This window comes from Mytilus edulis, chromosome 6 (genome assembly GCF_963676685.1).
Source record: "Mytilus edulis chromosome 6, xbMytEdul2.2, whole genome shotgun sequence".
Classification (NCBI taxonomy): Eukaryota; Metazoa; Mollusca; class Bivalvia; order Mytilida; family Mytilidae; genus Mytilus; species Mytilus edulis.
Genome location: NC_092349.1, coordinates 55,711,286 through 55,727,566, shown reverse-complemented (window position 1 = coordinate 55,727,566; position 16,281 = coordinate 55,711,286). Strand labels below are relative to the sequence as shown.

The following is a 16,281-nucleotide window of genomic DNA, read 5'->3' as shown; positions in this document are numbered from 1 at the left end:
ATAATATATGTAGGAAGCAAGACAAATAGCCTAACACCAAATCGCCCCACTTTTTCACCAACTCGCCCCACTATTAAAAAAATCGCCCAAAACTGGTTAACTAACTCGTCCCACTTTTTAAAAAAATCACCTCACTTGTGAAAAGTGTTAAATCCAAATAATTTCCCCCTGTCAACTCGCCCCACTTATTGAAAAAAGGTGAAATCTACTTACATATATAATTGTTTTCATAAGTATTGACGTGGGGCAGGGACATATATATACAACGGGATAGCATCTTTTTTATAAATGGGGCGAGTTGGCACTGATAAATTCTTTTTGGTTTATCTAATTGTCATGAGTGACATGAGAGGGGCGAGTTGACAGGTCGTACTTCAGCGGGATTTTAACCCTTTTCATAAGTGGGACATGTTATCATACCTATTTGCAATGGGAGTTTATCCTTTTGCATAAGTGGGGCGAGTTGGTAAACAAGAGTGGGGAGATTGTTTAGAAAGTGGGGAGAGTTTGTGAAAAAGTGGGGCGATTAGGTGTGGGGCTTCCCTTTTTGCATTGATGATCATTAAAACAAAATCAATATTTCGCTTCCCTAATTTTTCACTTGTACCATACCTATAGACATATAGATAAAGGTTACTCACTCCCTAACCCTTATCATTTGCATAGCGAATATGTTTAATAATTTTTTATGTGTGTGTATGCATGTTTCTCTACTGAATTCTTAGCGGATTTATCATTTTTCCTGACCTGTTGATTATTTCTTTGTAACCAACGTGTGGTTCGTTTGATCTCAGTTCTTTATTGGTCAAAATTTAATTATAACGTCGAACGTTCTTGCTTTCTTCTGAATGTCCTATTGTGACCACGGAAAAAGACGAAAAAAGACGACTTTGGCTGATGACCTTACATACAAAGAACACATCTTTTTGCAGAATGTTGGAAAAGAAGGATAAGTTTTGTCTGCAAATCGTCTAAAAATCATCAGAGAAACAGATTCAAACACCAAATCTCGAACAAATTCGATATTTCTCAAATCTCGACAGTTTCAAAATTAAAAATGTAACTTTCTCGATTGTAAAAATATCGTACCGCACTTGATGCAGTGGTAGAATCTATATGTATAGTGTACATGTATGTGTGTATATATGTACGTGCATGTGTGCATATGTGTACGTGTATGCGTGCGTTTATGTTAGTGTTGATATCCTTTAAAATTGTTTAAATAAAAATCAGAAAATATCTGAAGAAATCTTTTTTCATTGCATTAACAAATTGTTGAAACACTTGTTTTTATTTCTGGAAGAATTGGCTTAATACGTTCAAGAATATTAAGAATAAAACAATGTTTTTTCAAGAACTGAAAGTTTTAAAAACATTATTGCAAATAAAGTGAATAATGCGGACTATGACAAATGTGGAAATTCCATTGTTTGCTGACTTATCTGGATGTAAGTAAGTTGGTAAAGCCTATAAAAGTCATTCATTGCTGCGGATGTGGATGTGAAAATCAAAGTAAAGAGCTACCGGAGAGTGATCTGTTGAAGATAGTTTTCAGACTGCGAAAAAACGATGAGACAATTTTCACGTTATAAATTACATATACATAAGAACAGAATGACATTTTCTTCTTATAAATTACATATACATAAGAACGGAATGAAATTTTCTTCTTATAAATTACATATACATAAGAACAGAATGACATTTTCTTCTTGTACAGATATTCATCTGCTCTAGATATATTGCATTTCTTATGATTCTGTATAAGTGTTGTACGATTTATTGTATACATTTAAAACAATATTATCAATTGATTATATTTTGTCCAATAAAATACCAGAACTAAAACTATCTATAGTTTTCCGTATATATACATTGACACGTGTGACCTCATTTCGCCAGATAAATATCAGTTATTACAAGTTGTGAATGTTTCATATATTCGTCATCAACCAATGTGCTCATAATTCTCCTTGTGTAGTCTTGATGAGACGACTTTGTTCTAGTGGATATATTTCCTCCCTAACATAAAAGAAAAGTTTTCAATTATTATTGCATAACCATATCATCAAAACATCGTAACGTTTGTCTTTTAAAATGTTAAATAAAACGTTGCAATTTAAGATATTCAAACGTTTGGGTAATACACAAAAAAGGATAAAAAAAAAATACAAAATTGTTTGACAGTACAACACATTACCCTGCCCAAATATCCAGACATGGTATTTGGCCAAACAATTGTTGTGATTAACCAGTTGTACATTTAAAGAGTAGGTATGTTACGCTACAAAAAGACAACTATTTAAAGCCGCAAGCGCTGTAGAACAATTTATTCCTAATGAAACATACAAAATATCTTGCCATAAATTATGTATCATGTGTTTGATTAAGGTTCGAATTCAATTGGTATCCGTGTTCATTTAAATATCTATAAAATCAGAAAGGATTAGGTCAAGAATGAAGTTATATAATTTTATTCGATGGTATATAACTACTTTATTTCGAACGAAAATTAAAAAAAATCGTATAAATAGTTTGACTTGTATTAAATCTAAAATTAGATTTACAGGCATCGTTGTACTTTAAAAGATAACCTGTGTATTTAGAATATTCAATCGTAATTTTTGGGGATCTAAACTTTGAAATGTTCGATTTAATTTTAAATGTATATTATATAAAAAGAGATTTAGTTTATATGCCAATGAGACAACTATCCACTTCGAACACTTCCAAACTGGGTTTTTTTCTTCATGTTTGAATTCGTATAACACTTTTTCATGTTAGGGGAAGGGTTCACCAAGCGTTATCAATAGTATTCAATATTTAATTTTACATGACTTTTAATGTATAGAATGCTTTAGCCGTAGTAAGCGCAACATTTTGGATATTTTTGTTTTTTAAGACCTACAATTTCATGTTCTGCTAACTTTGATATTTCGAGCGCTACTGAAGAGTCTGTCTTATCTATACAAAACACGCATCTTGCGTACAAAGCCATGTATATTTGTTGAATTTTTGCAGACACATAAACATTTTTCGGAATAAAACCATGTTCCCCTTATATTATGTCAATCTTTGGATTAATTAGTATTCAGTAAAAATTAATGTGATATAATTTTGATTTATATCGAATTTACGTTTCTTTTGCTTATTTTTTTTTATAATTTAAAGGGTTAACCCTGAAGATTAGCATAATGGGGAAAAAGGTCATTTGGTGTATAGATCCACTACTAGAAGTCCCTTTATATGTTTGAAAAGCAAAAAGCAAAGAAAAAGGATAAGTATTAGTGTTCTTCGTCTGAAAGTCTCATTGAGGTCTTTGATAACAACTAAGGTACTAATTTTACTGCATAATATGCGTCTGTCGACAAATAATTTCTCTTTGATAATGGTCGAAGGCAGCATATTTGAAAATTCAAAACCTTATATAAACAACTCCTAACTATCCTACTGCCTGTCGATACATTTATTTTGGCATTGCACAAGTCATGTCTACTTTGACTGTCCATGACGTTAAAATACCATCTCTCTGGGATGTGTTTTAGTTGATTTTAGTCTCTGATGCATGATTTTTTTTTTATTATAAATTGTTTTTTGGCTTTTAACTAGCTGTCAGTAACTGCGAGTACTCTCAAATCGTATTTTCTTGTTAATTTGACCTGTTGATACTATTTGTAATGGGTTTTTTTTGTTACTTAATGTCAACTAATATCTGGTCTATATACCAGCTTTGATAAATGTTTGGAATTACTATAATTTTTCACTTCTTCGTACTATGAACATCAAAACTATTTCCTTTCTCCTTTTATACTGTATATACATCACACTTCCTGCATCTGTACATAAAAAACACGAAGTTTTATCTAGCACCAAGTTTATATTTTTATTGTTGATATTCACCCCCATGTACCAAGTTTTAGAATAACTTTATGATATACAAGCAATTTCTTGGTGTACTAAACGGAAAGTTATACAGACATAGGAGAAGAAGTATACTTAACAACAAAATTATTTCATTTACCTGTGGCATTTCACAGCGGTATAATACTTTTACTTTAACTATTCATCCCTTATTTTCATTAACTTTACATTTACATTGTATCATAGATCAAATGTATTCGTTCAGTGTATGTTCATGTGTGTTGGTACGTCTTTTGATTGAATTAAGCCATTACAACTTTTTACAATATTTTATAGTGTGTCTTTCTATGTTGTGATGCTACACTATTGGTTCAGAAAATTCAGTGAAGGTTTTGTATCATTAAAACGTTTAAACCCACTGTAAGTGTTTGCACATGTCCTAAGTCAGGAATCTGATGTTCAGTAGTTGTCGTTTGTTGTTGTGGTTCATAAGTGTTTCTCGTTTCTCGCTTTTTTTTATATAGATTAGACCGCTGGTTTTTCGGTTTAAATGGTTTTACACTTAGTCTAGTAATTGTTTGGGGCCCTTTATAGTTTCTTGTTCGATGTGAGACAAGGCTCCGTGTTGAAGACCGTACCTTGAACTATAATGGTTTACTTTTATAAATTGTGACTTGGATAGAGAGTTGTCTCAGAGGCACTCAAACCACATCTTCCTATATCTATATAAAAGACGTACTTTGACCTTTCCTTGTTAACTTTTTATACATTGTGACTTGGTTGAAGAGTTGTCTTATTGGCACTCAGACCACATCAAGTTATTTATATTGAAGAGCTGATCATACCTTAAGTATTGACAAATTTGAATAATGAGCTTTGCATGAGAGACATACATTCCTTAATTCCTGAATTGATTTATAAAATTTTATTACAGCAAATTTCTACTTAAAATGTTTTAATACCTCACACCTCATTGTTTTTATCTAGAAGGATCATAGCACTCTTTTGTTCCTCACTTTAGTGCTGCTTACAGTCAGGTCCTTAACTTTATTGAAATAAATACAAAAGAACTGACCATAACACTCTTTCACATATAAAATATTCTTTGACTTTGGGCATGCTATTGAAAGATGTCACACATTGGAATGCATATGCTCCCATATTTTTGAAGTAAACCCATTCTCCTCTTTTTAAGTCTGGTAGTTTGATGTTTTCAATAATTAAATCTACAGCATCGCATGTCGGTCCCCATATAATGCTGTCATAAACTTTTTCATCGGCGTCCTGAAAAGAACTAAAACTATATAATATCTAACTGTTCTCTTTCAATACTATATTTCCATAAAAGTAAATCGCAAAAATACATCTAGGAAAATTCATAACGGAAAGTTCCTTATCATATGCAAAATCAAAAGCTGAAACACATCAAATGAATGGATAACAACTGTTATATTCCTGACTTGACACAGACATTTACTCACTCTCACTCGTAATACAGTCTCGTCAAAATACACAACGCATCAACAATTTTACAAACAGACAACTACATGTATTTGTGTAGATTTTTTTTTTAAAAATGTGTTAAATATTTTTATCTCAATACTGCTGTCAAAGGATTGATTTTGCAGATATTTTACTCTACCCGACGTCTTGTATGAAACTTGAAATGATGTGCATAATGGCAATAATGCACAAAAGTATTTTAAGATAATCTTAACTAGAGGCTCTCAAGAGCCTGTGTCGCTCACCTTGGTCTATGTGCATATTAACAACGGACACAGATAAATTCATGACAAAATGGTGTTTTGCTGATGGTAATGTGTTTGTAGATCTTTCTTTACTGAACATTCTTGTTGCTACAATTATCTCTATCTATAATGAACTTGGCCCAGTAATAACAGTGGAAAATTTTTCCCAAAAATTTACAAAAATTAACAAAAATTTATGAAAATTGTTAACAATTGACTATAAAGGGCAATAACTCCTTAAGGGGTCAATTAAAAATTTTGATCATGTTGACTTATTTGTAGATCTTATTTTGCTGAAAATTATTGCTGTTTACAGTTTATCTCTTTCTATAATAATATTCAAGATAATAACCAAAATCTGTAAAATTTCCTTAAAATTACTAATTCGGGGGCAGCAACCCAATCTTGACCTGATAAACAATTTAATCCCATGTCAAATTTGCTCTTAATGCTTTGGTTTCAGAGATATAAGCCAAAATCTACATTTCACCCCTATGTTCCATTTTTAGCCATGGCGGCCATCTTGGTTGGTTGGCCAGGTCACGCCACACATTTTTTAAACTAGATACCGCAATAATGATTGTGGCCAAGTTTGGTTAAATTTGGCCCAGTAGTTTCAGAGGAGAAGATTTTTGTAAAAGCTAACGACGACGGACGCCGGACGCAAAGTAATGGGAAAAGCTCACTTGGCCCTTTGGTTCATGAATTCTTATTATTCATAGAGTAGGGGCGATTCTTCACAATCAAGCAGCTCTTATTCAGGTCAGACACGGACCTTTTGCGGTATTTTAAAGAATAAACCAAAACCAGTTACACCTAAACATTTTGAATATTGATGCGATGTACATGTTTTATTATTGTCGCCTTTAATTTTTCCGTATATATTGTCCATCGGTTTTATCCGGTACGCTTCCGTTAGGTGTCCGTTTTATGCGGTACTCGTCCGTTGGATGTACGTTCGACATCCGTTCTGTCCGGTACGTTTCCGTTTCTCGTACGTTGCATATCCGGTGTGTGTCTGTTAGGCATCCGTTACACGTCCGTTTTATTCGGTCAGTACATCAACGGACTCCCAACGGATAACAATTTTGTCAACGGACAACTTTTATTTTCATCCGTTACGCGTCCGTTCGTGCTATCCGGTAAGGTGTGACCGAGGCTTTAAACATAAAAATATAAACAAACTATTAAAAATTCACGTTTAAACTTTCCCCTTGACTTTTAATCTTTTTGTTTTATATTGGATTAGCATGAGAGAACGAAACAATAAACTAATCTTCCTTTTTACAGATAAATATCAATAAAATGAAAAAAACTTATCAACTACCTCTGAGAAAGATTATTTTCATATTTTTTCGTGCAATAAAAAACGCAATATCTAAATCTTCTGTTGATATCATATTGTATATTACCTTAAAATGTGATGGAACGAACCAGCCAGGGTAGAGAAGACAGTCGAAAAAGCATCCATAAATTCCATCATTGACATAATACATTCTAATTTGTTTATCAAGTGTATCTGTGTAACCGTGTAATTCACCATCTGAAAATAATGTGCTGCAATATGTGACATAGGTATGTTAATAATATCCCAATCTACAGTAATAAGTCAATCCATACCCTTAATGAATGAGCGCTTTCCATGATAAGATGTATTCGGATTCGAATTCGTTTGTTTGAAATGATTTACTACGTTTATTTCGTAACCTGTCCATACGTAATTTTATGCCAGTCTCGGCTGCTGAGCTGGTGAAGCCATTTTGAACATGTAGCCCAACTTTAGAGGTATCGACATGTACTGAATAAACTCAACATAGCTACCAGTAATAAAATTTTGTATTTGCGCCAGACACGCGTTTCGTTTACAAAAGTCTTAATAGTGACGCTGGAATAAAAGGTAAAAAGGCCAAATAAAGAGCATGGAGGATCAAACATTTCTAAAAGTTAGATATACAGCCAAGGTAATCTATTCCTGAGGTAGGAAAGTCTTAGTCTTTCAAAAAGTTTGAAACAGTTAATTTATAATAATTACCACATACATGATAATTCATGTCAACACGGATGTGCTTACAACTGATCTGAATGAAGTCTCCAGCATTTGATAGTGCAAATGTTTTAGCATTCTCATCAATAGTCTACATGCATTACATATTGATAATTGTTTCGTTAAGGATACGTAGAATGTATACAAACCAGCTGTTATATTTTCAATTTCCTTATCGACAAGTTTCTTCGATATAATATTGGTTGCTATTGTAAAAGCTGAGGATACGTAAAACTGTCCAGGTTCAGCTATTATTCTCACATCATTCCCATTGAAATATTTATCCAAGGAATTATTCACTACGGTAGATATTTATAATAAAAAAAAAAATGAGTAACATTCTATCTAATGCTTCTAACTTGAATCATTGTTCATATGGGATTATCGTTTTCTCTATTTGCTGATATGTATTCATTATGCATTTATGAGTTTTACCTTTAATAAACTCACTGAATATTTGTTGCATGTTATAATAGAAAAACAACAAAGGATATGGCGCATCCATCCATGACGCAAAATCAGGACATTCACCCAAAAATACGAAAAAGAAGGAACGGCACTTTTATTTCTGTTCTTCATATCGAAGTCACAATCTGGCCTTCAACACAGAGCAAAATAAAATTTCACTGCACTGAGTCTAACATGGCTCCTAGTGCGGCTTGAGGGGAATACTTTGCAAATATAATTTGATTAGACTTTGTAAGATGTAACACCACATAATCCGGCCAGGTCAAAAACGAAAACACTGGAAAGCAGTACATTTTCATTACATCAATAGTTTTTACACATAAGGGTAAATCTGAATTTCTGTAGCATGCATTTTAACCGTACGATAACCTATACGAGTTGTTCATTTCTGTGTCATTTTAGTCTCTTGTGAAGAGTTGTCTCATTGGCAATCATACCATATCTTCTTTTTTTATATTTTAATAATTAAGGTCAAAAGATAAGGACTGGTGTTACTTGTAGAACACACGATTTACTGATAGTTTTGAATAAAACAAAAAGTATGAATTAATTCAAAAATTGAGGGCATATATCACTTGTTTCTCAGATATGAAGTGCCTGGTTGTGATTTTCAAAAATTTGGCAACCAGTGCAGTACAGTGATACATGTATATTGATCCCAAGTCCATAAATTATTTCACTATCAATTTAGATCTGTTGCTTAAATCTTTTTTTATATGATGCTATCAAATATGCATATAATAGTTAATCCTTCTTCTTTAATGAAAATGGAGTACCTTGATAATAGTTCATTTACTTAGTGTTAGATTGTAAATTAAATATGGAACTAAGAAATAACTTTTTTAACAATTTGGATTTTAATTTTTCTGTTAAGCTGGGGTCACACATTCACGATTTTTAATGCCGTCCTTGACAGGACCATTCCCGATTAAAATTTGTCAAAAGTCTGATCAAGATCCTGTGAATCGTGGATGGAAATTCGATTTGTATCTTTCGCCAGGTAAAATTCGACCGAGTCTGTCACGACTGCGTCCCGATTCTACCGAATGTAATCCGACAGAGATCAGATAGTGACAAGACAGTGAACCGACGCTGACGGAAGTTATCCGTTCGAAAAATGTCGGCATAATCGGGATGATCAGGTACTGTCGGAACGTAATCCTATCACGGTCCGCTCTATCGCATTGCAAACGGCTTTGTCTGGTCTCAGTCGTATTGTATTCTGTTATTGTCGGGACTTCTCCAGATCATTCCCGTTCCACAGGACACCGTCCCGAATACACAGAACATTGTTAGGAATTCGATCCGATACAGCAGAATCTGTCACGACATAGGCACGATTGTAATCCGACTAGACAAAATCGGCTAAGTTTCCCCGAATGTTACGGGACGCACCTAACTGTCGGGGTGCTTTGCCGAACTATTCGGACCCTTCCCGACCAGTAGGAATCTGTTACGAACTAAAACGACTGCGTTCAGACAATAATAGGACATTCCAGATAATTGAGGATACTAATCCGACTTTTTCACTTTTCGTGTCGTATCGCTGTCTGATCTCAAACGGGAGCAATAATCGGCAATGTGTGAACCCCGCATTAAAGATTTATCTGATGAAGAAAAGTCGATTTCTATACTCAATCCATCAACACAATCACAAGTAAATAAATTGGGGTCCTACATCAAAAGGTCATTAGAACTGGGGACAGGGGTCACTGGAATATTTACTGTAAATCAATGATTGTGTATATATATATATATATATATATATATATATATATATATATATATATATATATATATATATATATATATATATATATATTTATGTGAAATTTAGTTATATTGTTTATTATTTTGTATGTCACAAACTTAATATTTAAAGTTTATATGGCAATAAATATTTGAAAATTTGAAAAATTGTAATTGCTTTTATCAAAATGTTTGCAACAAAAAATAATCTTTTGTTTTAGATATATTTTGTTGGATACAACTCAGTTGACAATAAACAATAAAAGATACAGATATATTAAATATAATGAGTACATAAATAAAGACATTTCAGATATCAGTGTGATCATAAAAATAGAACAAATCAGAACCCTGAACGAATAAAACAAGTCATTATAGTAAGCCATTTTATTACCTCTTTAAAAGTGTTTTTATCATTTTTGACGTTTCTTCCGGGATAACCACCACCTATGTTCAACAATGTCATATAGAATCCCATAGCAAGTCCTATGTCAAATACATATCTTGCCTCCTCTATAGCTGACCGATACGCTGCGGCTTCCTGGCAACCACTTCCAACATGAAAACTATAATATCATTTAATGTTTTAGACACCAGATATGTGCCCGCTTTTCATAGCATCATTTTCATTTATTCAAAATACATTTTAAACCAATTTATTATACACCAATTAAAGGACTATCTATGGATTATTATTTTTTAATCAAGACAATTAATCACTTCTAAGATGATTTTGATATTGAGTTGTCCGTGTTATCAATTTGCTGAATTTAGTTCGAATATTCTTGCAGCATCATATTGTGTTAACTTGTTTTACCAAAGAACAAAAAAAAAAGGGAAACTACTTTTAGTTCTTAAATTTAGTCATGAAAATGACAGTTGTTTCCCATTTTTTTTTAATCATTTGAGATTGTGATTTTGCCGTTTGTGAAAGGACTTTCCGTTTTAAATTTTCCTCACAGTTCTGTATTTTTTATTTTTTTTTATATTTTTTATTTTCTTTTCATTAGAAATATTTACAGTCATCTGTAGAAACTGATTCGTACTGTTGTGATACACCTGACACATGTTATTTGATAATGTTCAGTATGACATGTTTTACAAAATTATGTAATATAGACTGTAACAGTGGATATATGAATAATACACGTATATGCCATGTATGCACTTTGAAGGTAATTTTATGCTATAACAATTCAGCAATTTAGTTTTAACAAAATACAATTGTTGATTGTAGTAGTTTTATTTTCCACTTTATGATTTTAGAGTTTAACCACACCAAAAGCAAATTTAAGTGAAGAGAGCTATATCTTAATGAGTATCTTACCTTACACCAATTACGTTTAATTTCAATTCCTTTGCATATGTAAGAAGCTGTGATGCTTTTAAAGGATGACATCCGAACTTTCTTTTTAATGGATGTTTTACCTTGTGGTTTGATTGTGGACATATTCGCAAAACCAGTCTTTAAAACATGAAAATAAATATTTAAAATAACAACGATATAAAATACAAAGTATACAAAATTAATAATATACCAATTCATTGCAAAACTGAGGTGTTACACAGGGGTATAACTATAGAACCACACACTTTGTACCAGTTTGATGTTCATATCTATGTGTTCACGGAATAATTAAGAAGTTATTTAAATAAACGATATGTTCGGTATCGTCAACGATGCATCATAACTTAATTTCTTTTTTTGCGTATATGCATTTTGAATGCTTGAGAGTTCTAAACATACTATTGTTTATTTCTTAAGCCAAAGTTTATTGATTCAGGGACGTTCGAATAAAGCTATAAAATGATGACCCGCTGGAGAAACAAGAAATGTCCAGTCAATAGCGACAACAAGATTGTTATCAAAAACAAATGGTACATTAAAATTATCATACATTATGTACTCACGTTTATTGATTTATTTCAAACGAACAGATTGGATATTTATAGCATGAAGTTGCTTTAACATATTTCTCATAGAAAAGAGAAATCATTCCTCTTTCATTTACGAACTTAACTGTTTTTAACTGTTAGTACAAAAGAGAATTCGGAAGAGCAGATTGCACGATGAAATATTATGATATTATCGAATAATAATTCTTCTACGTTTTCAATGACTTAATTTTTATCCGATAAGTCTTAGACAAGCAAATTAAAAAGGCGAATACAAAAGCCATATGTGCCAGTAATTTGTCAGTTTTGATAAAAAAAAAAAAGGCAGTAGTTTAATCACAATGATCAAATGATTGTGTGTAAATGAGTATTTGAGACCATCAAAACCAAAAGAGAATAGACTCCACAATATATGTAAATACATGTATACATGTTTCTTCCTATATTTATAAACATCAAGTCTATTCCTAAATACTTTGCGGCAGGATACACTTCTTTGATCTTTTCTAGTTCATCATCACAATCAAATGTCATCAGAGCTACGCCATTATCAGCGGCATATTTCAAAAACGATATCTGCTTATTTGGATTAGCATAGATTATTCTGGTCGGATGAACGCCAAGATCCAGAATTTTCTGTATTTCAATCTAAAGAGAAACAAATATCTTACAAATACAATTGCTACATGAAATAATCAATTTTCACTAAAGGTATATATATTCAGCAGGATCAACATGTTATAACTCATGAAATCACTCAACAGCTTTCCTATACATAAAATTGAGTAACGAGCATCGACGTTATTGTTCATTTTCATCAGTAAAATACCAATCTTATTTTTAGAACGTAAGACGCGTGCTTTTCGTCAACATAACAGTCATAAAAGGCGTTCAAATCAAACAGGTAATAAAATAAATAAAATAACATATTGAGGAAAATGGTTATATACACGACTAAGCTCTTTTCCTACCTTTGTACTGTCATAGAATAAAGTTTTGTATATCGTGAATCATTTGTTGTGTACCCATAGATGAAAAGTAACCACTAAATATTTCCTACAGATTTATCATATCACCTTGCTTGCACTATCAAAGGACAGCTCCATGTCAGCCATTAGTCGCAGCACAGGGTAAAAATCATTGCATTTCACTGCTGCAAGGAATAAATGAAAACATTACTTTATGGACTTACAAAAAGATAGTTATAATGATTTGACTTTGTTTTGTGTTTTTTGTACATTGTGCTGCTATTTGTCTTTTGGTTGTTCTTTGTGTTTTATCATTGAATTGTTAGTTTGTTTTCAACTCATGAGTGTAAATGTACCTTTTGTTATCCTTTACCTCTTTATTGCAATGTTTATCAACTATTTAGTTATGATCATATATCGTAAGTGAGATAACTTATTACTACCTCAAATATATTAAGATGTTCCATGATACACAGTTATAATATTATCAAAAGTGTCATAGTTAAGTTCAGTGGTCGTCGTTAGTTAATGTCTGTTTTGAGTAACAAAATTGATAGAAATAAGGTCGTTTGTTTTTTGGATTTATATTTCCATGTCTGAGCCCTTTATAGCTCATTAAGAGGTAACATTTTTTTCTCATTGTCGAAAGCCATACGTATGCCTATCAATGCTTACCCCGATCTCATTTAAACTTTGGCAGATAGTTATCTGATTAGCAATCATACCAGATCTCCTTATTTATATGTTGGGGACGATTCTTATAAGGACGAAACTAGAGTCTGGCTTACAACATTATAATTATAAGCCTGGTATCTTTGATAAAACTCAAAACATCTAGGTTGATGTATTTGCCCTTGCCATGTCCCATTTATTCTCGTGTCGTGCAAGGGATGTTTTTATCTTTAGAAAAAAATAGAAGTCAGGGGGAGCGGCCGGTTAATCATGGATCTCGTTAGCAGCTACTCTTTTGTGCAAGGGGGTGTTTACTATGAAAAACAATTGAAAAAGAGTATAGTACAGAAAACATTATCATCTTTAAATATTTACCGTAGAATGGTACAACCGTTGGAAAACTGTTTTGCCAAAGCTTATGTTTTCTGATAATATCTCCTAGATCACCAATGAAAAAGGGATTCTCCTGCCAGATATATAAATAGATATCTATCATAGTTATATTATAGTTCGTTTCCATCATAGTTATATTATAGTTCGTTTCTATCATAGTTATATTATAGTTCGTTTCTGTGTATGTTACATTTTAATGTTGTATTTCTGTTGTGTCGTAGTTATCCTCTTATATTCGATGCGTTTCCTTCAGTTTTAGTTTGTAACCCGGATTTGTTTTTTTTTCCTCAATCAATTTATGGATTTCGAACAGCGGTATACTGCTGTTGCCTTTATTTATGTGTAAATTATATGGTTGTGAAGGTGTCACAAAAGTGTTACATGTTGTCTTTTCTTTTCTGAGTCAACGTATTCTTTTCTAATATAAAGGTGTTGTAAAAAAACATCTTTAATATATTTATACATAACGCATACCTAGAACATATGGATTGTTTTAATGAAGGTTTTCAAATTTGGTAATAAGAAATCGCGTTAGTAGTACATTTAGTTTTCAATCACGATTAACATCAAATTATCGAAAGAAGTAAAAATAGGATAAATAGTCCTTATTGTCTGAATAGTCGCTCTTTATAAATGTGCATTTATCGTAATATTTCACCTATAAATATTTATCATATGCTTATAGGAGAAATCAAAGCTTTCAATATGTGTACGGAATATAATTTTATTGATCCAAAATATCTATTTGTTGGTTTTTACTATGCATTAAATATGTCCATTATTATTTTGCACCTAACATTCCTAAAAAATTGTATGAATAATCATGATTATAATGATTTATTCTAAATATACGTTTACCCAACGATTTATGTGTGTTTGCATGTGTGTGTGTTCCGAATTTATCTATTTACACACAAAAAGGAGTATCTGATATCAACCAATTATAATGTTACTATTTAAGATTTTGATAACGCATGTAAATATGAAATCATAGTATATTTTGAAGCACTGTAAACCAACATACATCCGCTCCAATCTGATTAGTCTTCTCTTTGATTAGACTATCAATGGAGTGTTGTCTTTCCACTAACTCAACCAGGCTTTTTATGCTCTTTCGGACATAGTTCGTCATACTTCCTTTAATATCCCTTAAAGTACATGAAGTAATAATGTTGAATTGCAATAATCTCACATGTTATATAGGGATAAAATTGAGAAGGAAAATTGGGAATGTGTCAAAGAGACAACAACCCGACCATAGAGCAGACAACAGCAGAAGGTCACCAATAGGTCTTCAATGCAGCGAGAAACTCCCGCACCCGGAGGCGTCCTTCATCTGGCCCCTAAACAAATATCTATACTAGTTCAGTGAAAATAGACGTCATACTAAACTCCAAATTATAACAAGAAACTAAAATTGAAATCACACAAGACTAATAAAGGCCAGAGGGATGCCTTCCGGAATACAATGTATTAATAAACTCATCACAGATACCAGGATTAAAATGTTGTATATTTTATCATATTTGCTACAGTTAATTATGTCCTTTAAACCCTGTCTGATTAAAATATGTCCCCTGTTTGATACATCTAAAGCTTTATAAACTTTTACAAAATTGTCCTTTTCTGCAACTCCAAATAAGCGCTATTAGTCCATAAAAATTCTAAACCGGTTTATGTAATGTCATTTAGAATATTTCGATAGTTCATATCATAACTCAACCTTATTATTTTAATTAAGGAATAGCACAACTAAAATTTACCATAATCACCTCTTTGGGTTAATTCTAAATATGTTATAATATCTGTTAAATGCATTCTCATCTTGTTATACTTCAGCGATGAAGAGCCAGTATTATATAATTGCCGTAACGTGTTTTCTTTTTAATATTTTTTATCTAATTTGTTTCGTGCAGTTTAGTAATTTAAAACTAATCATTTGTTTGTTGTCCTTCATCTCCTTTTATTCATATATACCATGTCTTTAGTGAGGTTTTTGATAAACCCGTATCGTACAAATCTAATATATATATTATATAATCAGCAAACTAGTACATGCAGTACCCAAATAACCCTCCACATCAAAATAGAATTGAATAGCTGTCACGTTAAAATTCACACAAGGATTAATAGTTAAAACGTTTAAGAAAATATTTATATTTGATATAAAGAACTCATAAACTAGTCCATCCTTTAAAATCCTATCTCACGATCTTCGTACCCCCACACCACTTGTATACACAATATAATGCTTAATGTTTCAAGACCGTTCAGCTATTGAATTTCCTAATTGTGTATTTTATGTTTATTTTATAAAGATCTGTATACTTATATATAACAATTTGTTTAAGATTGTTCGCAACTCTGTTTTATAATAAAAATCTTTTGAAAAGATTGTTATTATTTGATAGTAAATAAATAAAGGAATTGAAAATATGAAGGGTCAGTGTGCTTGTTTTCGAGATATAAGATATAAGCCATT

At 31.9% G+C, this 16,281-nt stretch overlaps 1 protein-coding gene across 1 annotated transcript; it reads right to left on the bottom strand.

The window, feature by feature from the left end:
- Nucleotides 1-4,831: 4,831 nt before the first annotated feature.
- Nucleotides 4,832-14,931, bottom strand: LOC139528961 (ornithine decarboxylase-like). Its single transcript, XM_071325207.1, has 9 exons — nucleotides 14,824-14,931; nucleotides 13,782-13,872; nucleotides 12,843-12,919; nucleotides 12,242-12,414; nucleotides 11,198-11,335; nucleotides 10,257-10,436; nucleotides 7,803-7,957; nucleotides 7,022-7,152; nucleotides 4,832-5,145 (listed from the first exon to the last, which is right to left on the bottom strand). Exons 1-9 carry the CDS (start codon nucleotides 14,929-14,931, stop codon nucleotides 4,909-4,911), a joined length of 1,290 nt encoding a protein of 429 aa, XP_071181308.1. The 3' UTR covers nucleotides 4,832-4,908.
- Between the last annotated feature and the right edge of the window lie 1,350 nt (nucleotides 14,932-16,281).